This window comes from Nannospalax galili, unplaced genomic scaffold, assembly GCF_000622305.1.
Source record: "Nannospalax galili isolate Female #2095 unplaced genomic scaffold, S.galili_v1.0 scaffold786, whole genome shotgun sequence".
NCBI lineage: Eukaryota > Metazoa > Chordata > Mammalia > Rodentia > Spalacidae > Nannospalax > Nannospalax galili.
The window spans coordinates 88,763-115,724 of NW_008355774.1; the positions used below are offsets into that span (position 1 = coordinate 88,763).

At 47.3% G+C, this 26,962-nt stretch overlaps 1 protein-coding gene across 2 annotated transcripts in view; it reads right to left on the reverse strand.

Moving 5' to 3' along the window:
• Mapkapk3 (MAPK activated protein kinase 3) overlaps positions 1-20,783 on the reverse strand; it is a 33,169-nt gene extending 12,386 nt beyond the window's left edge. For both annotated transcript variants that reach the window (XM_008853096.3, XM_017803231.2), the window contains exons 1-2: positions 20,629-20,783; positions 20,086-20,362 (exon numbers count right to left, since the gene is read on the reverse strand). In XM_008853096.3, coding sequence (XP_008851318.1) covers positions 20,086-20,310 — 225 coding nt within the window. In that variant the 5' untranslated portion in view covers positions 20,311-20,362; positions 20,629-20,783. The remainder of the gene's footprint in view (positions 1-20,085; positions 20,363-20,628) is intronic.
• Between the last annotated feature and the right edge of the window lie 6,179 nt (positions 20,784-26,962).

The following is a 26,962-nucleotide window of genomic DNA, read 5'->3' on the forward strand; positions in this document are numbered from 1 at the left end:
TTGTGCTGGATAGCTTTAGTGTCAACTTGACACACCTGGGTTGAAGGTGCCTCAATTGGGGAATTTCCTTCATTGGACTGGCCTGTGGCCATGTCCATGGGGCACCTTCTTCACTGCTGAAGGACATGGGAGGGCCCCTCCCACAGTGGGTGGCACCATGCCTGGGCAGGTGGGCCTGTGTTGAATAAGAAAGCAGGCTGAGCAGGGGCCAGGGGAGCAAGTCAGTAAGCAGTATTCCTCCATGGCCTTTGCTCCAGCTCTTGCTCCAGGTTCCTGTCCTGATTTCCTACCTTGGGCTACCTGATGAACTGTGACCTGGGAGACGTAAGCTAAATAAACCCTTTCCTCTCCAAGTTGGTAGTGGTCAGAGTGTTTTGTCACAGCAATGAAGAAAAAAACCAGGACACCTTCCCTGACTACTGTACTAAAAAGGACCTCAACAGGTTCCCATTCTCTTTTATTTTTCTTCCTCTGTCTATATATTTTGTTTGTTTATTGAGTATAATTTACATTCAGTTAAATGTACAGGTCTCACTGGTCTGGTTCAATGAGTTCTGAGGAGCCCACACACCCCAGAAACCACACCCCCATCGAGATGGAAAACATTCCCAGTTCCCCAGAAAGCTCTCCCGTCATCACCCTTTTTACCTCCCATGCAGCTCTGCTCACAGCCTACAATTAGCTTGTTCCTTTGATGACTCCTAAAACAAATATACACACACATTGTACTTTCAATATGCCTAGTTTTCTTCAGAGAATGTTACAAATATTAGGAGGCGAGGACTTCATTATCATTTTTTTAGATAAGAAACTGGAGCACAAAGAGGGGAAGTAACTGGTCCCTGATCACATGGCTAATCCCCACTGCCCTCCCCAGGCCAGCACCTCACTACCTCCCTCATCAAACAGTGAACCCACAGAACAGAGCCTGTCTGCCTGGTCACTTCTGGATCCCAGGCCTGTGACACAGATCCTGGCACAGAACCCTGTCTCTGATATTATTTCTAAATTAAGTGGCTATATCCACAAAGGAGAGATGAGAGGAAGAAACTCTTACGTTGCATCAAGAGAACAGGATAAGACTAAACTAAGGAGGCCTGAAGCAGGTTCAACAAAGGACAAATAAGACATACTGGTCAAACTTTCCATACTTCCTCCATTCTCTCTGGTGAACAAGACTTTACCTCCTCTTCTAGGGATCCATGAGAACTTACTCTAGTCTCTGAGGCATGGCTGCAAGTTGGCCTCATTCATGCAGGTATATGACTCCACATAAGCCTTCATAACACATGCCTCCAAGCATGAGAATGAGCCCAGGCTCAGGGACTGGAGGGCTAGGCTCACTATTATTTTCAGTATGTCCTTAGGTGAATCTCCTTTCCTCTCTGGACCTCTGTTTCCCCAATGTGAAACTGTAAGCCTTGGTAACAAAGGGAGTCTTTGGACCAGGGCTCCTTGCAAAGTACCTACAATATTCACTCCTATAGCATTACCCCCTTGGTGAGGACCCTGAGTCTCCATGGACTCCATAGTCACACACTCAAGTCCTCTGAGAATGGGTAACAGTATTCCCAGTCACAGTAAGGGGGACAAAAAGACTGGGGAAGGAGCTTATAACAAACCAACAGACGTGCACTCTTGTATCACTCCAGTCTAATGTCTCTTGGATTCCCTAATGGGTCCACCAATGCTGGAGGGTCAGTGACAACACCTCAGCAGCTCCACAACTGCAGCTAGTGCCCAATAGACACAATGAGGTACACACACACACACACACACACACACACACACACATACTATAAAGCAAAAGCCTTATAGTTTCCTTACTAGCTTCCTCCTGAGAAAGGGGAATCCTGGCTGTAGCTGAAGTCTCCATCTTACTGAAGCTCAGAATTTGAGTGACATGTCCTTAAACAAATGACATTTCTCTGGCTTAAGCCTTTGATGCAGTGATTTCCACCTTCCCTTCTCCCCTCACTCTCCTTTACCATCTCTCTCTTGCCCTCAGAACTGGCAGCCAGATGGCCAGGCCCCTATCAAGCCTGTGACTTACTGATGCCCTTCTGACATCTCCAGGTGGAATCAGGCCTCAGATGAGCTAGGCCCCCACACCACCTCTATGCCTGTCCTTTCCCACAGAAACACAGGGCTTAGTGAGCGTAAATTAATTCTTGAGTTCTAGGGCTGAGAAAACAACAGCAGCGTTTGTCTGTTTGGAAAACAATCTGCAATTTACAAAACACTCTGCTGTCCTTTATCTCTTGGGAATGCTTGGTGCCACCCTGTGAGGCAAGCAGGGTGGGGACCATTAGCCCCAATTTGCAGATTATGGAGACAGAGGCTCAGGAAGATGAAGTCATTGCCCTGAGGCTCCTAGTCTCACAGGGGAGGCTGGAAGAGAAGAGGGTTTTGAGAGAGCATTTAGGCATCCCTCCCTGAAGGGAAATGAGAGGAGAGGGTAGCCACAAGTTGGAAAGGCACTGGGCAAAGCCACAACTTGCACAAGACTTGGGAAACTTGTTCTAAAACAAATGTGTGAATAGATGCCTAAGCACATAAAGGTATACATATGCATGGACATGTAGATATGTGCATGCGTGTAAAGGTATATATATGCATAAGTAGGGAAAGTATGGAATGGGGTAGGAGTTGGGAATTTGTGCATGCATGCAACTCCAGCTTCTCTGATGTTGACTTTGAACTTCTCAGTGAGTGGGACTCAAGCATCTGTCCATTTATTCTTCCAAAAAACTTCTATTTCTCCAAAGCAATAAGCAGAGAATTGGCTACAAAGATGCTCTCAAGAAAGAATGTTGGTCTTGCTGCCACAACTCAACCTATGACAGCCTTGCCCAGGACAGTAATGAAAACTTCCATTTAGACTTCTTCCACTGAGGCCCCATCCCCACTGAGGGGCAGATATTGTCCTGTCATTGTCTAAAGCTGGCTCTCTCTTCCCAGATTATCACACAAAGCTGAGATGTCAGCAACAAAGGAACCAGTTCCTAACCCAATGCTCTTTTCCAGTCTCCTCTGGCCCAAGAAGGGCCACTGCATCTACACTCACACCCACACCTACACATCCAGTGTCCCTATTCACTTCACTCCAGACCTGGGCTCCTCTCAAGTAAAAGTGATCACACTATCTCCATCTGTCTCTCGCATGGAAGGCATTGAGACTGTCAGTTGAACAAGCAGCTTCCTCTAACACCCCTGCAACCAAAACCCCAATCTCCACATTGCCTAACCAGTTCACCAGCCCCCCAGGCCCAGCTGCTCCTTGGCCCAGAGTAGAATACTCACTCCAGAGGATGAGGGCTGATTTTTAATCTCTCCCATCACTGAAGCAGTAATAATCACAAAGATGAAGCTCTAGGTATCTTGTTAACCCACAACCCCACAAACACAAGCCTTACAGCAGAGGGAGTCTCCATGAAGCCAGGGGTCTTGCTCCTCCTACCATCCTATGAAGTACTCCATATCCATTATTTCCATATATTTTGTTCACTGACCACAAGATTTCAGGTATTTATAATTCCAAAGCATGAAAGAAGCCAGGTAAAACAAAAGTATCAGACTGTCTCTAGAATGATAAGAAAATTACCAGAAACCCATTTAAGTTTGTAAGTATAAACAAAGACAAATTTTAATTCTAAACTTCCTGGAAGTCTTGGCAAAGACAGAAATCAGGTAAGCACTATTGCTTTTATGAAAGATACACATATATTCAGCAAGCTTTTTCCAAGACCAAATTCTAAAGGGGATTTAGCATCAACCCTTACATGAAAGAGAAAAGTCAAACATTCTAGCAACACCTTCAATAGCAATTTTGCAAAAGACCAAAAGACACAGGAAGACTCAAATGGAATATATTTAATATGGATTCCCCCATAAAGACTGAGTTCAGCAAATGGAACTGCCTGACACACTTGCCAGGTAAGCCAAGATAAACAAGCCCTTACTTTCTTGGCATTCCAGCTTTGTTCTGTGCCAGAGGACAGAGAGGAGAAAAGTACCAAGGACTGGTATGTCCCTCTAACACCTCACCAGCCTAAGAGGTTTCATTCTGGCCTCGGGCCAGACAGGGCAGGTAGGAAGCTGAAGTACTGCATTCCCAGATGTTGATGAACCCGGGTTGCGCATGCCCAATGTCAAACTCTCAGTCAGAAGAACAGAACAATGTTATGGGAAAATACAGGTTTTGACTCATACTGTTTTCCCTGTAGGGAGCACAGAGGAGGCTATGGACAAGAACAAATGCTAAAACTAAAAAGGGGACCATAAGAGGGTAGAAAAAGAGGGGTTTGTCTGGGGGGTGCTGTGAGGGTAATAGAACACAATGACATGAAAGCAGAAAGGGGACTCTTGGGGGTGGAAAGGGAGACAGAGGAACAAGGGGGAAGAGGATCAACAAAAACAGATTGTTTGAAAATGCCACAATGAAACTTAATACTTTGTATGTTAATTTTTAAAATAAAAGAGAATAAACACTTTCACACTCCCTCCTTGACAAGAGTTTTCAGCTCAGCCATCTCTGAGTTCCCTCCTGGCTCTTAGTTCTACAGTTATTTGGAATTGTGCTCCCACGGGGCTACATCTCTATTTTTATGACACTACTTTAATAGTGGAATTCATTTTTCACCCTTTCAGTTTGTCTTATAGATCTTACTATGAAGCCTAGGTTAGACTCCAACTCATGTTCCTGCCTCAGTCTCTAGAGTGCTGAGATTACAGATAGACACCACACACCCCTGGCCCCAACCTGGTTTTGAGACCACCCCTGCCTTGAGTTGCTAGCATCTGTGAAGATAATTAACAAACTTTGACCTTGGCCCCACCAACCAGTATGCCTTTGGCGATCGCTTTACCCACTGAGAGCTTGAACCACAGCCTAAGCCTCTGTTTTGGGTGTAGACATCAGGGATGGAACTGACCTGAGTTCAAAGTACTGAGACAAGAGGGTTTTTAAAAATATCTTTAATATTTATTATTTTAATTTTTCTTTCTTTCTTATTTTTATTTGATGTGTATAAGTGAAGTGTTTTGCCTGCATGTAAGTGCACCATGTAATGCCTGTGGAGGCCAGAAGAGGGTGTTGGATCCCCTAGAACTGGAGTTATGGATGGTTGCTAGCTGCCATTCGGGTGATGGGAATTGAACCTGGGTCCTCTGCAAGAGCAGCCAGTGCTATTAACTACTGAGCCATCTCTCTAGTCCTACATTTATTTACTTTTAGTGTGTGTGTGTGTATGTGTGTGTACACTCATGTGTGCTTATATGTGCTACAGCACGTACGGAGGTCAGAGGAAAATTTGCTGGAGTTGGTTCTCTCCCTCTCTGTGTGCTGGAGATCGAACTGAGATCATCTAGGCTTTGTGGCAAGCACCTTTACCTGCTGAACCATCTCACCAGCCCAAGAGTTTATTTAAGGTTTCATTGTGGACCTTATAAAGTTGTGTTCTCCCTCCCCTACCCCCACACCCAATATCCTCAAGAGTACCAGTGCTATTTAGAGAGCTGGTAGTGATGTCAAATCTAACGTTTAGCCACAGTTGCAAATTAGAGCCTCAGACATGTGCCATTATTCTCTCACACTCATTTCCCCAGCTTTTGTAGCTCATTAAGAGAGCTAATGGAACCAATTTTTCAGCTATGGATTAGTTGGCCTCATGCCAGATCAGACTATGCTTCATTAAGTTCTGACCACAGCTTGTCCTCCAGCTCACCCTGGTCATTTATCTCCTCCTCCTTGGATGCAAAGTTCCAAGTCATGGGATACCAGTGACCCCTGGATGCCCAGGGAATGACAGTTTCAGGTCAGTGTGAGCACACCCTTCAAAGCAACTTTTCCTCACTAGTACACAGCCAGTGCTTGTGCTGACACCAGCTCACACTTTGCTCACTATATCCAGAGAAGAACCAGCAATGCCCTTTTACTTATGGAGAAGCTGTCTCTACAGGGTTAAGTGACTTACCCAAAGTCACACAGCCAGGTAAGTCAACACGTGAACTCAGACCTGTTGGCCTCTAAGCAGTGGAAAACTAAAACACACACACACACACACACACACACACACACACATATACAGAGAGGGAGAAGGGGAGAGGGGAGAGGGAGAAAGAAGGAGAATATCTCACCTTCTTTCACTCAGCTGTGAAATTGAGTGGGTAATGGTCCTTGTAACATCAACCACAGGAAAACATAAAACAAAATGGAGATGTCTAGCCAGTCCTTCCTAGATCTTGTCCCTGTACCCTGGAGTCTAGACCAGGGTGTAGGGACAAGATGCTACTTCACAGATGTAGCAACAGTGTTGGATGTTCACAGACTGTGGTTCAGAGGTTTTGTGGCTTCTCGGGGTCACAAGGTTTGCAGTTAGCCATCTCCAAGTCCCTGGGATCCAAGATTCAACTCTCAACCCCATCCAAGGCCTGTCCATTTCCAAGTCCCACAAACATTTACTGGCCCTGCCTTCAGGCCAGGCCCAGATCTGGGACTGGGAATGCTGTCACAGACACACTGTCCTCAAGGATTTGGAGGGTCTATGAATGAGTCACTAGAGTACTTGAAGATGTCAGTCCTGGGAAACTGGTCTTGGCTCCTTTCCTTTCTTTTCTTCTCCCATCTTCCCAGAGCTCCAACCTTGTAGCTCGGACAAGATGGGGAAAGCCATCCCCTCCCAAGGGAACCCAGAAGTATGGAGGGCTCCTAAACAATTGTTCTCCTTCCAGACCAAGGCCAGGATACCTAATAAGGTGCAGCAGACAGGATAGATCCTCCCTGACAATGTTTTACCAGAGTCCTGGGAGGAGAGGAACAGTCACAGCTCCAAGTCCAAACCTCCCCAAGACACTCAGCCGACAACAGAGCCAAGGCACATTTTGATGTCAGCAAGTCTCAGAACATAGACTCCTCCAATTTACTAAATTTTGATGACCTCAGTTTGTCTGCTTCTTGCCAGCCTCAGACAACCTGGAAATAAAGGCAGACATGACAAGACTGGTAGAGTTGGAGATGGGAAATGTTTCCAGAAAGAGAGAGCAGAACTGGGCTCCCAGGCAAGGAGGAGGAGGGACAGTGGGCACATGAGTACTGGTAGGGGCAAGCCAGGGGTCCCAGTGCCTCAGGTCATGCATGCAGGACCAGCTGTGATCACAGAGTTTCAGGTGGGACAGACCTGAACACTGAGGCTGATTCATCCCTCTACTCACCAATGGCAGGCCATTCCTTATCTCTGAATCATACTGGCCCAATCTAGAAAGTAAGGACAATGACAGTACTCATTCCCCAGGTGGTCTCAGGGTTAGAGGGAGAACATATACATAGACTTCAGATTAATACAATGATCACAATGATGAGCACACATTGAATACACTGAGGGACTACTGCTCCATGGGTGGAAATCGCTTTCCAAGTTTACTTGAAGACTCCTGGCTTCATCCTGGCTTGCCCTGAAATAGCCTTACACCCTTCTCCTCTTTCCCAGAAATCAAAGAAAGCTAGATGCAGCCTTTGGAAACAATCCAACAACTCAGGAAATGGTCTCAGATCCTCAAAGGGGTATGGTCAGACTGTGAGCCCCCAAGTGCATACTCAAAGGCCCCAGCCTGCTGTCCTCCTCTAACTTCTCAGAGGAAAAATGATTTCTTTTCTATCAAAATCAGCTACATAATTTGTGAAACATTACCCTGGTACTATTTCTTCTACAATAGTATATAAAATAGGATGCTTTCATCACAAGACTAGAAGATTTTAGCAAGCACGGTGCTTTTTCTAATCTCAGACATATTTCCTTTCAGTGGTCTGTCCTCAGAACAGACTCAAGCCTGGCCCTGGGTATGTGCCTCCAACTGGCCAGTTGTCCTGCAGTCATGCCCACATAGCTGGCACAGGGTTTCAGAGGAGAGCAGCCACTCTGTCTAAGCAAGGGTGACCAAGACAAAGGAGGCCATGCCTAAGTGACCCATGCTGAGGTCTTCAGCTTCTACCCAGTTCTAGAGAGAGGGAACCGAACACATTTCTAACTCTCAGAAGAATGACAGATAGTCTTTCTTACCTTGGAAATGTCACAGAAATGACAAAAGAGTAAGTGGAGGTAAACAGTTTGGCCTAGATCCCACCAGAGGCATGGCACAGAAACCCTAGGGAACCTTTTGACTCTTTTCCCTGCCCTGCAGTTCCTGAAGCCTGCAATCAGATCCACTCATCATCTTTCCCTCTTCCCTTAGCTTCATCCATGTCTCTGCAGCTCCCCATACAGGTCTACATGAGTGCAGGCAGCCATAGTTCCACTTGTATTCCTCTAGGAGCAATGGTGATGTGTTTAGACTTCCAGCTTCCCCTCCTCCCGACCCCCTGGGCCCTTTCTCCCCACTGCTTCTGTTCAGTCAGAGTATGTCCAAGTCCCCAACAACCCAGCCAGCTTCTGGAAGAATTTTTCTGTTTCTGATGGCCATGCCATGGAGCCATAGCCATGAGAAAGAGAAGGGGAGGCTTGCTCTCTTGAGGGACCAGGATGATGGCCTGACAGTGCCAAGGGACACCCCTGCCAAGGCAATAGGCTGCAGTGACTCATTCCTGCTCTCTCAGGCCTTCCAAATAAGGGTAAGGATGCTCCCTGGCACTGGCTCAGACCGACTCAAACATTTAACTGGGCCATGGAGGAAAGTGGAAAGGAGTCCCCAAACCTGAATCATAACCCCAGAGCTTCCTGTCCCTAGCTGACTAGAGACCCTGCTGTTGGCATCATGCAGCTGACAGTTTCCCCAGCAACACCAATTCACTGAGTGGCTAGAGACAGGCACCCTGGGGCACCCTTTGGCCAGTCTCCATGCTGCTGCTCAACCCCTGCAAAAGCAACCACAGCAGGGGTGGGACTCCCTCTTGCCCACTTCCCTGGCACTGTCCATGGTCACTGCCCACTAAAAGTATCTTCACAGCCAGAGGGAGACCTTTGCCAAGCAAAGCACCCAGCCCCTCATTTTACAGATAGGCAGACTGTGGCTCCTTGGTCTCAGATGAGCCGGCATGCAAGAAGGAATGGCTGAGAGCCAGGACTTGGCCACCTGCCAGGCCTGGGTTCCAGCCCAGCCTGGATACATCCCTGCTATGTGAACCCAAGTGAGTTACTCTACTGTTCTGAACCCCAGTGACTACAGCAATGACAGTGGGGATGGTAACCCATTTTCAGATTCTGCTGTTTGCATTTAGCATGTAGAAAACGCTCAGCAAGTGGGACTCTGATCTCTACCCTCCAGCCCCTGCTTTGCTGCCTACCAGAGAGCATGGAGAGTGTACCTGCCAGGCTACCTGCCACATCCTAAGAAGGGGGCTGTTCATGGTACAGGCATCTGTGAAACGAGTTCTAGGTCCCCCATGGAGGCTGAAACCCTCAAGAATGGAGCAAGGGGTGTGGCTGATCAGGCCTGGCCACTCAGAATCTGGAAATACCTCTGAGATTTACTGGAGTGACAGAGTTAGGTACAGTCTAGAAAGTCTTGAGGCTCATCCCAGATAGTACAGGGACAGCTCATACTCTGTCCCATGCTCTGGAAAACAGAAGCAGGTTGTACCTCAAACCCTAAGTCCCCCTAGTCCTTCCCACTCTCCTTGGCTGCCTCTGAGGCTCTGGTCAGATCCTAGTCCTTTCCTTCCCTAACTTTGGCCAGGTAATCTTAGGAATCATAATGTGCCTAGTCACACACTGTTGTCCCAAGCAATAGTTTCAGACTGTTGGGCCATAAAAAGAGATCCAATAAGGAGAGAGCGTAACTAAACTTGACTTCCCACTCTCCACAGGGGACTCCTCAAGTTACAGCTCAGTCCAAGTGCGCCTGACTCCACCATTCTGCCAGCACCTAGTCAAGGCCGAGAGCAGGAGGGGAAACTGGGAGTGGCATGGGTACAGCCAGGCGCTCTTTGCTCTTGTCCCACCCCCACCCTCTCCTGGGTGTGGGGGAGTTGTAGGCTGACTAAAATGAATCCTCAGCATCTGCCCTGCCCTGTCCTCCGCCTGCCCTCAGCCTGTAGGCTGCTGGGAAGAGGCCCAGCCCAGCCTGAAAACATTAGAGACAAGCAGTAGCAAGGCCTGAGAGAGGAGGGGCTGAACCACAGCAGGCAAAACAGACGGGAAAGGAGAAATGGGAGGAACAAGGAGAAAGAGAAACAGAGCCATGCAGAGAAAGCATCAAGATCAAAGCCCTGGTCTAAGGAAAATGGCAGCCTTAACACCAAACCTGCACAGAAAGCAAAATCAACATTCTCAGTACTAATGCCTGTTCAGTGTGGAACAAACCTCCAGGGGCTCCTAGTCCCCTAAAAAGGTGCCTGGTATTCTTGCTGGAAGCAAAGCTTCTGTGGTTCCCACACAGCAGGGCTTCAATCACAATTGAAACCCACAGCCTAATCCACTTAGTTCCAAAAGGGCAAGAGGGTGGGGAAGAGCTCAGGAACTCCAGCTTTCTTTATGCCTTTCTTTCCACCCTATAATGGCTGGCTTCCCCAGATTCAGAGGGAATTCAAGAACATTCTCATGAGAGCCAATAATGTGACACCAAAAATTGGTACCCAGGCCACCGAAAGGAGAGTCCCACCCTCTGAGGGAGTATCCCTCTGAGAGTGTATGCTGGCCTCTGCTGTCTTAGCATGGATATAGGGATAGTTACAGCCACTAAGACTAGATCTTGCTCCATGCCACATAGGCAAACTCAGGTTCAACCACAAAGAAGATAGTTTCACAGAAAATTGCCAAAATGCCTTTTGTACAAGGTTATTTAGGAACAGTAAGAAAGTTTTGGGTTGTTTCATTGTTGTTTGTTTGTTTTGCTTGCTTGACAAACCAAGTTCCTGGCTGACTTGGACTTGCTTTGTAGTCTGGGTTGGTCTCAAACTCACATTGATCCACCTGCCCCTCCTTCCAAAGTGCAGGGATTAAAGGTGTGTACCACCACACTCGGCCTAGCAGGAAAGACTGTTAAACCTGGACCCTCTACACTCTCTCTACCCCACAAAGCCTTTCATTTGGAAAGGGAGTGAAAGCTGCAAAACCAATGTTCTGGAAAAACAGTGGAGATCCCAGAAGCCCCAGTCTCCCACCCTGAGCAGTATGGCCAGCCCTGCAGGAAGTGCTTTATTAGAGCACAGGTATGCTTAGAATGACCCTTCGCACAAAGATGACTACAGTCTCTTGCATCATGGCCATCACCCTTGGACATATGCTGCCAGCCACAAGACTGGGGCTGAGGAAGACTGGGGAGCAACAGAGTCAATGATGTGCCACCAAAAAATGGTACCCAGGCCACCCAAAGGAGAGTCCCACCCTCTGAGAGATCCGGAGAGTCAGGGGTTTCCCATTCCCACAATGATACCCCAAGGAAAAGAAGATGACAGATACAAAGAGGAAAATCACTATTCCAAATTTCAATGCTCAGAAGAGATAGAGAGGGTCATTTGTAGTCATGGATACCAGACCCTAAACAACAGCCCAAGTAACCCACAAGTCTCTACTGCACTCCCACTAATGGTGCTTTTACTGATCACCCTCCTGCCCAGAATTATTCAGTCCCTCCACAGTTTCCCAAGCCTATGACATTAGCCCCACTGAAATCAGTCGCATCCTTCCACGACCTGATTTATAATTGAGGAAGTGATACTCCACAGCAGGTGCCACGGGTCTAAATCAGATATATTGTCACATACATGCCAGACCTTCCTCTGTCATTTTCATCCTTCTCAGATCTGAGGTCTAGATTAAAGCAGGCCACCTCTTCCAGGAAGTCCCCCTCTTGCTGTGGTCCAACCCATATAGTTCTCACCCACTCACCAGCTGGACGTCCTGTCTGTGGTTTATGGGGTTCTGCTGTGCTGGGCTGAATTTCATGAGGCCTCAGACAAGCTATAGAGCTTAAGGGGCCCCAAATCCATCATAATCCTTGTGTACTGACTTCATGGGATCATCACCTGGCAATTCACAGATATAGAGTTCTACCCACTGGGCAGATTTAGACAAACACTGACAATATCAATCAGAGCTAAACTGGGACTGCCAAGATTCCCAACAGAAATATGGAAGACAACTGCCAGCATCCTTCTAGAGTCAGATTTACCCATGTTTACAAGAACTTGAACAAAGTAGGGGTAACTTGGCTGCTAAGACTCTAGCATCAAATTTCCTAGGTTTATGTTCTCGTCTTGCCATCCACCAGTTGTGGACCTTGAGCAAGTTTATGACCTGTCTGAACTTCAGAAAAAATTCCACAGAAAGAGAATGATGGACATTCATGAAAACAATGCATGTTGTGTACTAGAGACAGGGCCTAGCAGATAGAATGCTCTAGAAATCTGTGAGCTCTTTATGGGAGTATTAGAATCTATAAAACTGGAGCAGGGGAGATGGCTCAGCAGATAAGGGCACTTGCCGCCAAGCCTGACAACCTGACTTCAATCCCCAGCACTCACATGGTAGAAGGAGAGAAACTGACTTTTGCAAGTTGATTTCTAATTTCCACATACACACTGTGACGTGCATACACTAACAACACCCCCACCCTCCACAAAAAAAATTTTTTTTTTTTTTGTCTTTTTGAGACAGGGTCTCCCTTTAGCCCCAGCTGTCCTGGAACTCACTATGTAGACCAGGCTGGCCTTGAACTCACAGAGATCCACCTGCCTCTGCCTCCCGAGTGCTGGGACTAAAGGAGTGCGCCACCATGCCCAGCATAAATAAATTTTTTTAAAAAACAATTTTTTAAAATTTATAGTACCAAGGAAAGCTGGCCTTAACTCCTGGATGGAGTCGGGAGAAAGATATTAGAAGCCTAGTGGAGGGAATCTTAAAAGTAGGTTGGCAGCACAGCTTCTTAAAACAGTGGGTTGAATGTGGGAATCATCAAAAATTTGGCAACACCTGCTGGGGGTGGTGGCACATGCACTCAGGAGGCAGAGGCAGGCAGATCTCTGCAAGTTCTAGGCCAACCTTGTCTACATAGAGAGTTCTAGGCCAGCTGGGGCTACAGGAAGACTCTGTCTTAAAAGACCAAAAAAATTTTTTTCACAATAGTAAAAATGTTTCTGAACATAGAATAGCCAAAAATTTTAAAATTGGGGCTGGAGAGATGGTTCAGCAGTTAAAAGTATTTGTTGCTTAGTCCAGAGCCTAATTAGAATTTTCTTGGGCCATCTTTGGGCCCCTATGTAGCCACCCCTTACCCATTTTGTTTCTGACTTAACTCTCTTGCTAACAGATTAAACCAAACCTTTGGAATATATTAACAAAGTCCTAGCTAGTGCCAACCGAAAGGCCAAGTGTTATCAGATAGCATCTGAAGACTATAGCTGCTATTTCTCTTTTGCTGAAACCATCTACCTCATATTTCCACCAGTGTATTTGAACAGTATATTTATTTGTGAATTTTCTTTGTTCTTTTACTATGAAAACTTCATGAAACAGAAATGGAATTGGGATAAACTTGTTTCAGGGCTATGGTCACTCATATTTGGCTCCAGAATAAACTATATTTTATCCCCTTTAAAAAAAAAATAAAGGACTTGCTGCTCTTGGAATGAAGAGATGGCACAGCAGTTAAGAACGCTTGCTATTCCAGAGGACCCAGCTTCAATTCCCAGCACCCACATGGTGGTTAACAATTGTCCATAATGCCAGTTCCGGCGGGGGGGGGGGGTCCAACATCCTCTTCTGGCCTCTGAGGGTATTGCATGACACAGGTGCACTTACATATACACATGAAGGCAAAACACTCATACACAGGGCATGGTGGCGCACACCTGTAATCCCAGCACTCGGGAGGCAGAGCAGGAGGATCTCTGTGAGTTCGAGGCCACCCTGGTCTACAAAGTGAGCTCCAGGCCAGCTGGAGCTCTAGGGAGACCCTGTCTCAAAAAGGAAAAAAAAAGAGTACTTGCAGAAGACCTGGGTTTGGTTCCTGCACCCATATGGTGGCTCACAACTGTCTGTAACTCCAGTTCCAGGGAATCTAATATCTCTTCTGGATTCCTTGGGCACCAGGCACCCATGCAGTACATACACATACATACAATGCAGACACTCACACATATACATAAAATAAAAATAAACTTTAAAAAATTAAACATATAATGAATCCAAGGTGTTTTCTTTCTGGCAGCGCTGGCCTGTGCTGACTATGGGCCTTCACTACAGCCTTGTTCTGAACACATAACTGCACACTTTGCACTGTACATTCCATCATGTCATGCAACATCCACAGACACTCATGGAAACTGAAACATCTCAGTTCAGAGTCAAGGCAATTGCATATTATGAATGGCAGTGCTTTTAGCATACAAAGCTGTCTGCTCTTACAGAAACATAATGGTTTAATTACAAAAAATGTCTTTTAATATTTTCCTACCATCATTTCTCAACATGTATCAGATTAATATATCTTTGGATTATATTGTTAGAGTGTTTGATTTTTAAAATTGCTGTTTGAGTTACTCCAGTTATATATCAAAAAAGTCATTAAATGCATTTTGACTTGGGATTAGAACAAAATTTCTAACAATTCCTGAAAAGGCCCTAAACATACTTCTGTTGTTGTTTCTTTTTTTTTCTTTCTTTCTTTTTTTTTTTGGAGACAGGGTCTCCCTTGAACTCACAGAGATTTGCCTGCCTCTGCCTCTTGAGTGCTGGGACTAAAAGCAAGCGTGCGTGTGCCACCACACCCAGGTGTTTCTTTTTTTGAGATAGGGTCTCACTTTGTAACACTAGCTTGCCTGGAAGTCACTGTACAGACCAGGCTGGCCTTAAATTCAGAGAGATTCACCTGCCTCTACCTCCTAAATGCTGGGATTAAAGTATGGGCCATAATGCCTCGCTGGCCTCATTTTGTAATATTTATGCAAAAGCAACATTTTCATTATTGACAATTGTAAAATCAAAATTTTGATCAACTCTGAAGAGCACTTAAGATACTTTATCGTCCTATGGTGTCAAATATTCAGCCAAGATTTCCTTGAGAAGTGGCTCAGAGGTTAAAAGCACTGATTGCTCTTACATAGGACCCGGGCTCGATTCCCAGCACCCACATGGTGGCTATGAACCGTTCTCAACTCCAGTTCCAGGGGAATCCAAAACCCTCTTCTGACCTCTGCGGCATTGCACGACACAGGTGCACTCACATACATGCAGGCAATACATTCATACACATAAAATAAAAATAATAAATAATTTTTTTTTAAATTGACAAGTACAGCCAGGCATGGTGGCACATGCCTTTAATCCTAACATTCGAAGACAAAGGTAGGTGGATCTTTATAAGATCAAGGCCAGCTTGGTCTACAGGCCAGCTGGGCTACAGAGAGACCCTGATGCACAAAATAAAAATAAATAATAAAGTAAACAAATTAACAAACACATCCATCCAAATTTGATTTTGTCTTTAATAAATGGTAATATTGTGCATATAACAAGGAATTGCTTTAAAATAAATGTCTTTATAATTTATTATCAGTAAACATTTGATTTGTACACCTGTTCTATATATTTATATATCTGGAGTCATGTAAGAATTCTCTAGCAAAGTAGAAATAGTTTGACAAGCATTGGTATAAAGAATCTCAAAACACTCAGCCCCTGTCTAAATTCCATCTTTGTGTTTCGTAGTTTTGATGCTCTCCTGAAACCTGCTTAAGCAAGCTACTCACCCCTGACAGTTCAGAAAGTTCCACCAGGGAAATAGCACTCAAGCTCCTCAGATTTTTTTCCTTCTAGGTAAGGAGTAGCCTGGGGAGACTCTCTGGTGCAGTGAAACATTTCATTTCCAGGGACTCTGTTGTGTAGGGCCACCAGCCCTACACATGCTTCCAGCTTGTTATCTAAGTAGCAAGTGGCTCTGCAGAGGCTGACCTGACTAGTCTGGAGATGGGAGGTGAGAGGGTGGTAGCTGCCAAATGAGAAAAGGCCTGGCCTGGCTGGCAGCTCCACCTAGCCTCAAATCCAACTCTACAACACCACCCTCAACAGTCCATCCCCACCCATGGAGCAGAAGGACACATCTCCCTTGGACGGTGGGTGTCCTAGGGCCACTGCCTCTCACTCTCTGCATCTTACTCCCATTCTACCTTCTTCTGGTATTCTGGGTAGAGAAAGCCCATCTGCTCCCAGGTGAGGTCCAAAGGCTTCTAGGAAGCAAAAAAAGCCTTCCTTACAGGACACTTCCCTCCTTTATAGGCCTTCCCAATGGGCTGTTGGGACAACAGAGCTGTTGGATTCCTCTGTGAAGTCCCAGGTCTTAGGACTGGAAAAACAGCTTTTTTTCTATGGCTAATCTCTGAGATATAGAAGAAACCAGAAAAAGCTCATCTCCTTCCAAAATTGAAGGGCTGAAATTTGGGGGGGGGGGGGGGGGGGGTTTTTTCCGGGGGCCTGGGGACTTGCAAGGCCCAGATGGTGGACAGGCAGGTCCAGGTCAAGATGGACTTAAGTCTTGAGACGGGGCAGAAGGAAGGTTCCAGCCCTGAGGGATAGGGGTTGGGACAGGCTGGTAGGGAGGGTTGGACTGGTGATGGTGGGGGGCATGAGGCAGGGCCTCCCTGTAGTCCCAGGTGTCCTGGAACTCACTATGTAGACCAGGCTGGCCTCGAACTCACAGAGATCTGCCTGCCTCTACCTCCCAAGTGCTGGGATTAAAGGCATGCGCCACAATTCCTAGCAAACCTGGCTATTTTAATAAGGATTTATGACACACTTGTGTATGTCAGGCCATGGGCCCAGGCACTACAAGAAAGATTTGAGTCAAAGGAATTATGGCTTTAGCAAGCAAAGAAGAGTCCATTGCCTATTGCTCCAAAGGCAGGCTCAGAACAGCTTCCTGCACCCCAGCTTACACTGGCCAGCAGGAAGAAAACTGTCCTGAGTGAGGCAGCCCCTGATTCTGGGACTGAGAGGAGGCTGCTCACTACATCTAGGAAACCCTGCAGGACTCCATTCTCTTTAACAAAGAAGGGAAGAAGAGGTACTGGGAGGCCAGAAGGGCTTCTAACAGGCCTTGGTGACCAGAGAAGGGTCCCCAAGCCTACAGTCTAGCAGGAGTGGCAGAAAAGGGGACCCTACTCTCCTCCCATGTGTATTCCCCCCATGTCTCCTCAGGATCTTCTATTGCTTTTACTTGAAGGTATTAAGTGTCTTGGTCACATCTGCCTGTCAGGAAGCTGATTACTACAAGCAAATGGAACAGGAAGCCAGAAAGGGAGGGGATTCTGGCCTCTGTTACAACACTCTGAATCAAGCCATGTAACTTCTGATTATGCATTCTGGGTCCCAATTTCCACATATGTGATAAGGTTTGAGGGACTGATTCTGAAGGGTAAAAGGACTGACTGGTGACAAATCTGCAGGTTTTTCCTGATTTGAGGTGAAGCTGAAGGTGCCAATTAATCAGTTAGACCTGGAAGGGAGCACAAGATGTCAGAAGGAGGAGCAGGAAGACTGCCTGCCCACTGTCCTCTTCTTGAGGCAGTTCACCCTCCAGTTCCAACCATTTAGTAATGAGTGCTTGGGGTGGTATAGAGAGCTGCACTGATGAGCAGAGGACTTGCTGTGAGCAAGGCCACACCAGAACAAGTACATGGTCAGGGACTGAGAGAAAGGGGAAAAGGGGGTAGGCCTGCTCCTCCAGAAAGCCACTGAATAGCAATAGCTACAGGGACAGTGACCACAGTCTTCCTGTTTTATGAGTGCCTGTTGCACTTAGGCTTCCTACTGGGTACTCTCTGACATCTTGGGCAACAAAGCCCAAAGACAGGTATAAAGAAGAGACAGCCTGAACAAATTCAGGCTATAAGACAAGTACAGGCCAGCCTGGTAATCTGAGGTATAGGAGGCAGAAAGGCACAGAACCCATAACCTTCACCTAGACTGAGCTAGGGTAGTAGGAAGAAGGTTAGGCAAAGACAGTGCAAGGACTGAGATCTCTTTAGGGGCTGGCCAAGCTCCTTAGGCCTAGGCCTGCCAATGTACTGAGGTCTCCAATTTCTGGCTGTCCTGGGCAGAGAGCAGAAGATGTGAGAAGATACCACCTCTCTCTCCATGGTCACAACCACTAACACAGTATGCACACAGTCACTGTGCCAGAGGTTCTGCTGGCCCCTTCTTGGGAAGAATAGGCAAGAACAGAAAGAACTGGGGTGAGGGCCACATCTAATCTCTGGATCCCTTGAGGGTCAATTTAGGGCCAGATCCTGGGGTCCCAAGATCTAGTAGTTCCAGCCATGCTCACCCAAAGTCTGCTTGATGTTAGCCAAAAGGCTGAGAGGTAATTATCACCCATAATTTAAAGGAGTACAGAGGTAAGTCTACTTCAGGACTACCACAGCTCCAAGCACAGGACAGAGACAGCACTGAGCCCTAGAACCAGGAAAAAATATTGTGGAAGTTGTTGCAGTTCACAAGTTCCACTCAAGTCTTTTGTCAGACACACCATCTGTGGGGAAAGAATAGATTCATCCCTGCTTAAAGCTGGCACTGCCTGGGCCACAAACTGGGCATTCTCACCCCATCCCTGCCTTGCTCATAGCATCTGGACTCCAGAGTGGCTGGTCAGAGGTCAGTCTTGCCTCTCGGGGCCAAAGCCTTGGTATTGAAAGGAGGTTTTCTGTCTTTAATCAGTTACTAATCCTCTCTGTCACTCTCCCTAGCTCAGGCAAAAGAGAAGATGAAGGCTCATTTTTCATCTTCTTATATCCATCTGGTCTTAGAAAAACCATCTTCTTCCTAAAGGACTCAGAGAATCCCCTGCCTGAGGCCTCAAAGGATCCATTCCACAGTTGAGTTAGTGGGTAAAGAAACTATGGCTAGGGTCCAGCCTGTCAGCTCAGCCCTGATCATGATCCCTTTCCAGGGTCACTCTGGGGATGACCTCCTCCTCTATTAGCCCTGGCACCCCTGAGAAAGAAACAGTGAATGAGGCCCAGATCCTGGCTCAAACTGTTGCAGATCCTGTGTCCCCAAGTAAGCCCTATAGCCTCTTCAGGCCTGGACCAGCCCTGTACCAAGTTACATTTCAAGTTCACATCAACCCATGTTCTTTCTCCCCTGAACAAAGGCAGAAACTTAACTTCAAGAGCCCAAGATATTGTCCAAGGTCACAGAGCTGGCACACACAGGCAGAGATTAGAGCCATATTTAGATATAGGACTCTGTACTCAGGTTCCTGATGGCAACTTATAAAACAGAACACTTACTGAACTAACTTCCACAAGTCACTCTCTACTGCACTTTACCCATCCAGGTGTCCCTGGTATGAGTTCTACTTGAGTATTTCCAGGAGTTCTGAGGCAGTGGGGTGGAGACAAGAGTGGGAGGGGGTTCTTGGGCTGGAACTGTGTGCTTAAAGCCAGAATTGAGCAGTGAAACCAGACACTCCAAGACAGTCCCATTCCACCTACATCAATGTGCCAGGTCTCTAGGGAACCTACAGTATGATGTGGCTAAATGGTTGGCCCATCCCTCTGCCCAGGGTGGGTCAAGTTTGGAGCAGAGCTTGCCCCCTTCCACAGGAGCCAACAACGCATCTGAAGCCCAACAGCTAACCAGTGAGCTCAGGTATGATGGGCATCAGCCTTTCCCTCACTAACCAATTCTGAGAGGTTTTTACTCCAGGCCAAGCAGGCAAGTCAATGAAGCGGTAGCAGCTTTAGTGGGGGGCTCAGCCTCAGGCAGAGAGAAGCTTAGATCCAACTCCATAGCAGAAGCTACTCCTGGGGGAGCAGCCAAGAGGTAAGAGCCCTACTAGGGCCTGAAACACATAAGTCAAGCCAGAATCAGAGTTTGGAGCCACTCTCTCCCTCCTTCCTGGTACAACAGCTCTACCCACACTAGCTCCACCCCTTGTTCTCTGGGACACACCCCGAGTTTAGTTAGGCTAAGCCTCTGTTTCCCCATATGTGAAGCAGGGTGGACCATGAGCCTCACCTTACAGGAAGAATACGACAATAAAACATGATGCTGAGTATAGAAGCTTACCAGATGCCCCTGTTATAGATGCACCCACAGGTATCTGCTGTTAAGCCTGCCAGGTCACCCCAGGCCTCAGAGTGGGGTCACTAACCTTTAAGGCACACTTCTGCCCAGTGCGCCGATGGAAGCACTCCAGTACCTTGCCGTTCACACCCAGGCCCAGCACCTGCTTGGACAACTGGTAGTCATCGGTCACCGCGTACTTCTTGGGCTCTCGTCGCCCACCGAGGGCCAGAGCACCGCCCAAGCCAGGTCCACCGAGGGCTCCTGGCGGGGGCACAAGATTCCCCCTCTCCTCTGTTGCCTCGCCATCCATGGCCCCCACGGGGCGTTCAGAGGTGGCCCCAGCCTGGCGCGTCCAGGGGCACCTGAGGGAAAGGGAAAGAGTCACTCACTCCCAGCCCAGCCTTTTCGGACACACAACAGCCTTGGATCCCCAGAACTAGACTGGGCTGCTGGCCCGAGACAAGCAGGGAGCTGTGTTAAAGGACCGAGTACGGAAAGCGGAGGTGATCGCTCAGCTGGCTTAAGCAAGTCCCAGCCCGGGCACGTGTCGAATGGGGAAGGAGCCGGACGCCTTGTGGCTACCAGGGCCCGAAAGCCGGCCCCACGGGGGTGCCCAGGGAAGGCGTACCTGGCGAGGGCGCACCTGGCGGCAATACACTTGGCGCGGCGGAGAAGGGACAAGGGATAGGGAGCCCGGGAGCCCGGGAGCCCGCAGCCAAGGGGCGCCTAGGGCCGAGAGTTGCGCCGCCCGCGGCCCACGTGACACTTCCCACCCCCCAGCCCGTCGCGTCATCCGGACTTGGGGCCCGGCTAGGTCAGCCTTAAAGGGCCAGGAAGTCTAGGGCTAGAGCCGGCTAGGCCGAGCCCCTGGCAGGTCCCGCCCTTGAGCCGGGAAAAATGGGGGTGTGGTCTCCTGGAGGGGCGGCAACCTTTCTGGCACCTGGGGACAACAGCAAAGACCTTTTCAACTGCTGTGGCTGTCTTGGATTTTACACGCAACCTAGAAAAGTGACAGCGCAAGACATCTTGTTTCTGTGGAAGACTCGAGTCGGGTGCATGCTGCCAGGACGCCCTCTTCCAGTAGGGCTTGTTAAGACTTCCAACTAATGCAACTTAATTTTTGCCAGCATACTATGGGAAGTGACATGTTGCTGTTTGATTCGCTTTGGGCGTCTCTCAGACACTGGGCAACTCTCCTGTGCATTTCCTGATCAACCTTTTGACATTACATTACAATGACATTACATTACACATGTAAATGTGTAGCCGCATTCATGGCTATAGCTATCCTGAAATGTATGTGGCCCACAAACCTCAGGTGGAATATGCCTAGAACATTCTTGAACCAGGAAACTTGAATTTCCATTTGATCGATACATCAACTTTTCATCTTACCATTTGGGCTCTTGGTTCTGTTTCAAGTCTCTGGATGTGTTGATGCACACCTGTAATTCCAGCACTAGGGAGGCTTAGGCAGGAGGATCGTGAGACTATGTCTCAAAAAAATGAAATTAAGATCCCTTCTCCTGCCCCAGTGACAGAGTATCTATTAGCTTTGTAATTTTCCTTTCTGTGTTTAGGCCTCCATTCTTAGCCGACCTTATCTATTTTGAGCCAGTTTTCCCATCAGGTTCCTATTTTGAAGAAACAGAGGCGCTCGCGGTGAAAATAACTTGTCTACAACTTTAGGGAATGAGTTTGTGGCTATCTCGTGGGGGCAAATCTGGGCTACTCTGGCAGATCATCCAACACACACACAAAAAAAGCTGAGGAAACCGAGAGAGGTGACTTGAGACTTTGGGAAAGGTGCAAAACCAGGCAGGCACTCTGAACAGGTCTCTGCTGCCACCTACAGGCTATCATCAGTACTACATGCACTAGGACACCCCCATACGGCCCCAAGGCCTAGGAACTGGCCTTGGAAACTTTCCCTACAACCTCCAGCCACAGCACACACAAAGATACTTTGGCGGCAAGTCCAAGTTTGTCAGAGAAGTAGTTCCTGGAGAGCAGGAACTTGGTGCCCTTCTATCTGTACAACTGTATCCCTGTCTCTGATTGCCACTTTGTGAAGCATATTCTCAGTGTGGAGGTGACACTACCTGTCTTCTCCAGGCAACTTTCAAGCTAGCAATGTTCAGTAAGACAGAGGTTCCTCAGACACTAGCCCCAGATGACCATGTAAAACACTTCCTGCAGCTCAGACACTGGACACTGTGACCGCACTAAGACAGAGAGAAGAGGGCATGACATCCCTTTGGACCTATACTACAAACACACAGGAAAGACAAGCTCAGAGAGGTTGAACAACCTCCTAGAACTAAGCAGCTAGCAAGAAAAAAAAAAAACATTCCAATCACAAAGCACAATCTCCAAGCTGGGCTCTTACCCTCAAAGAGTGACTGCCTCTCATGGCACTTCATGTTTCCCTACACTCTTTCACATGTGCAAGCATATTCTTACACATGCACTCACAGTATATACAAGAGACAAAAATGGACATTCATATACATAGACAGATATGTACATGACATACATCTGCACAGATATATATGCATAGGTGCATCCACAAACCTACACACATTTATGCTTAGTTGTATCTAGGATCAGTGTCCCATAGTCCTACTTGAGAATCAGATCCAGAATCTCAGAGCTTGAAGGATACCATGCAGTCTGGAAGCTTTAATTACTAGGAAGCTGGGAAAGGCACTGCCTTCTAGAAGCAGCTGGCTTGAGCCTGGTGAACCTAAGGTTCAGCAAGCTCTCAATTTTTATGAGCATGATACTACAAGGAGCAAATGCTAGGCAACTGAGGATAGAGGCTGAGGCTGGGTATCTCAGTGTGTGTTGTGTGAAAATATCTTCTTTCTTTAAAAAGAGTTACGTTATATGTACTCTAAAATGTTTATGATTGTGTTTTTAAGTTCGCCTATTTATTTTTTATTTTTTATTTATTTTTGTTTGTTATTCAGACAGGGTCTTGTGTAGCCCAGGATGGCCACAAACTCACTATAGATAGACAAGGATGACTTTTGACTTCTGACCCTCCTGCCTCTACCTCTCGAGTGTTACAATGACAGATGTGCCCATAATATCCTGCATTTTGTTAAAATTTATAATTACATAAGTCAAACTTCCTTGTTGTAAGTATTCAAACAACAGTGAAATATAAAAATCAAGTGGTAGTCCCATAAAGAATGTTGGGCCAGTGAGATGGCTATGCAGGTAAAACATGTTTCCTGTGCAAGCCTGGGAACCTAAGTTTGATCCCTAGAACCCACGTAAAGGTACAAGGAGAGAACTGACTCCAAAAAGTTTTCTTCTGACCTCTGTATGGAAGTATGTAGCAACCAAGACAACCGACCAAGACAACTCCATGGGGGACAGCAGTTTATTTGAGAGCAAACATACTGCTGGGCTTCCTCTTGGAAAGCAGAGGAAACAGTAAACAATAGGGGAAGTCAAACATTTTTTATAGGCAGCTAGGTCCTTGGGTAACTTTCTATGACATAGGCTGGTCAGTTTAGCTCAGGATTGGTTGGTCTCCCAATAAGCTGGGGGACTTGCCTGAGGCTAAGTTTGAACCAGACATTTTAGAATGTTGGGAGCTATGCCACATTTTAGAATGTCCTTAGGAGCCTGCCAGGAACCTAACATTCCAGCCTTTTGTTGATGATAAGGGGCAATGGTGGTCTTTCTTTAGCTACTTCCTGCTGGACAAGGACATTGGTAAAGAGGGGTGGTCCCAAAAGGCTGGAACATCCATCTGAAGTGTAGGGTTCAGATCCACCATTTTAGAATGTTAGGAGCTATGCCATCATTTTAGGAGACTGCCAGGAACCTAACAACCTCTACATGAACATTGTGGCATGTGTGCCTTTAAATTTTTGTAAAGAATGCCCATGCTTACACAGGCACATGTATTCCCCATATCCATCATAAATAAGGTTTTTCAACTGTTCATTTAACCCAAGGAAGTCAGAATATGTAGCTTCCACTCAATACTGAGGTTTCAGTAATCACCTAGAATCATGTTCCCTTTCACACTGTTGTGAAGATTCAGAACATAGAATGCTGGGCCTGGATAGGTTGGGCTCTTGGTGGCAGACTTTGCCACCCAGCCCTCCATAATAGTTATGTGCTAAAGGAGAGAGAGACTGGGGCTTTTGAAATAGCTTACAGTGACCAAAGAGACCATCCAGTAAGTACCTGGTAGAGGGCAGTCCCTACCACCACTGCAACTGTTCTTTGGGGAAGGGAAGGCTGCCCATGGTGAGAGGATAGAGACCAAGTCAGCCAGACAATGTGGAAAACATTGCTGTGCATTCTTGTGCCCCATCTTGTGATTGTTCTGGATGAGGAAGGGCAGAGAAAATCTATGTATAGTTCGCTGGTGAGGTCATGAGAAGGAGTACCGCTGGGTGGCAGTGTGGGCCCAGCAGTCAGGGAGGGATTCGTTCCTGAAACATAGTCAGGGCTAGAGAGGTAAGGTGGCCAGAGGAACCCACAAGGCTTGAAGCAGGTATGCAGGCACTTTGGGGAGAACCAGAGCACACCACTGTTCCCAATATGCAGATGAGATGTATTGCACTGTCATTCACAAAAGATGGTTGGAGAACCAAAACGTTGGGACACTTGGTTTACATAGAACTTCCTAATCACTGACCTCTGTAGGGGATGCTTTGAACAGGACAACCCAGGTGCTCTGACACAGACTGGGGACAGAGAAATTTTACTGATCTTGGATCCTGAAGGATGCGTAGAAGTTGACAGATCACCTCTAGCTAGAGAGGAAGTAGGGGAAATGTAGGGCCTTGATTCTAACCCACTACTTGCTAACTGTGAGATCTAGGGCATACTGTAATCTCAGTTTCCTCCATTAAAGACAGGATTGTATGTGGCAGTTGTGACTATAAAAATGAAGCTGGAATTTGCTGAGGGTCTAGCATATGTGTTATGTATTAAGTAGTCACAGTGAACCAGAAGGGGCATAGTCTTAGGGCAGAGATCTTGAAAAGTGACCACATAAAGATCCAAGGTCAAAGTTACAGCTCTGAGGGCCAGTGAGATGTCTCAGTGGGTAAAAGTACTTGCCACCAAAGCTGAAAACCTGAGTTTGAGTCCTGGGGCCCACATGGTAGAAGGCGAGAACCAGCTCCCACAAGTTGTCCTCTGGCTGCTGTATGCATCACGGCACCTGATCATTCATGTATGTGTGTGTATACACATACATACATACATACATACATACATACATACATATATACATACACACATACATACATACACTAAATAAATTTAAAATTTTTAAATACAGTTCTTTTGCATGGCAGCTATGAAATCCCCTTATTGTCATAGTAATGTGGCAATAAACAGTTCCCACTGGAGAGCTAGCACCTCATACAGGGATCCCAAGCTTTCCTGGTACCCCAGCTTTAGCCATCCCATCCCAGTTTCCAAGAAACTGGCTTCTTACTCAGAAGGGGCTGACAGAACTACACTGAAGCCTAACTTCCCTTCAGGGCAGATACAGAGAATTGGATCCGTTGGGGTCATTTATTTTCTTAACCAATTACTCTTCCTTTTTCACAGGGATTCATTTTCAGCTCTCCATCCTGGGTAGGGCACACAGATCTTTGTCTGCCCCAGGGAAAGCCCAAACACTATTATTCAGGCCTCTGTATAGTGCCAGAAGCATGTCAGTCTTGCCCCAAGATCTTGTGGAACCACCCTTTCTGAGGAACCTGGGTGGGGGGTGGAGTGAGGTCACAGAGGGGCATGGGGGAAGTGGGAGGCAAAGACACACATACTGGACAGTGTGGGGGTGCATTTCATGACCTTGGGAGGGCGACTTGCCTCTGCCCTTTGTAAGTTGGAGTTGGGGGTGCTGCCTGTACAGGGTGTATAGCCCAGGTGAGGCAGGCTTTGGAAACTGAACTCAGAATGGGGTGCAGTGCTCTGGGGAAGGAATGGAATCTACTGGCTCTCTAGATCTCATCTCCCCATCTTCTTTTGGACCAAGGATTTGAAGGACATGCTCACAGACCCTATAGTCCTTCCAGATAGTCCTTGGTAAGCTGGGCATGGTGGCTTTTAAGCCTGTAATCCCAGCACTCTGAAACCTGAGCCTGGTCTACATAGTGAGTTGCAGATCAGTCTGGATCCTGTCTAAAAAAAAAAAATTTTTTTAAGCCCCTGGTGAGTTCAGTGAATTGGAAAAAAAGGTGGAGAGTCAGGGTAGGAAGAGTGTTGATTCAAGCTAGCATCAAGTTCTAGCAAGGCATTTGGTTCTCTAGGACTCTATCTTCTCATCTGCAGAATGGTGTCAATACTAGTTGCTGAAGATTCCCTACTTCTTCAGACCTGACTCCACACCACCCACCTCCGAGAACCCCACATACAGCGTGCGGGTCCAAACGAGGCCAGACAGGGAGCGCTAGTACATTGGCCAGATCGCCTCGAAGCGGTTAGCTAGAACAGGCGACCTCGCCCCCCTGTGCAATGAACTAGCTGGAACTAGTCCGAACTAGGTCCACCGTGAGATAAGCACACTCATTCCAAAGAATCCAAAGACCGGAAGGCAACCTGGGCGGGAGTTGTGGGACCTGGAGCATTGATTGGGTCCTCCTTAACCTCGCCCCAACTCAGTCCGGCCTCTGGGTCCCGCCCACGCAGTTACGTCAGCCCACAGTCCACGCACTCCAATTGGTCTGCTTAGCCACTAGGCTCCACCTCCTGCACTGCGATTGGTCGATTCGAGGATCCCCGCCCAGTTTTCCTGGAAAGTTCTTGGAAATCTGTCAAAGGTGTTTCCTTTCACAGCCCTAGGCTCCAGATGTCTGCTTCCCGGCTCCGCTCCCCAGCCCACCGGACAGGCCTCGGTTCTAGGAAGACGCGGCTTCCGGGAAGGGCTGGGACGCGGGCGACAAAAGATTAGGAGGCGGCTAGTCCCGCCCCGCCCG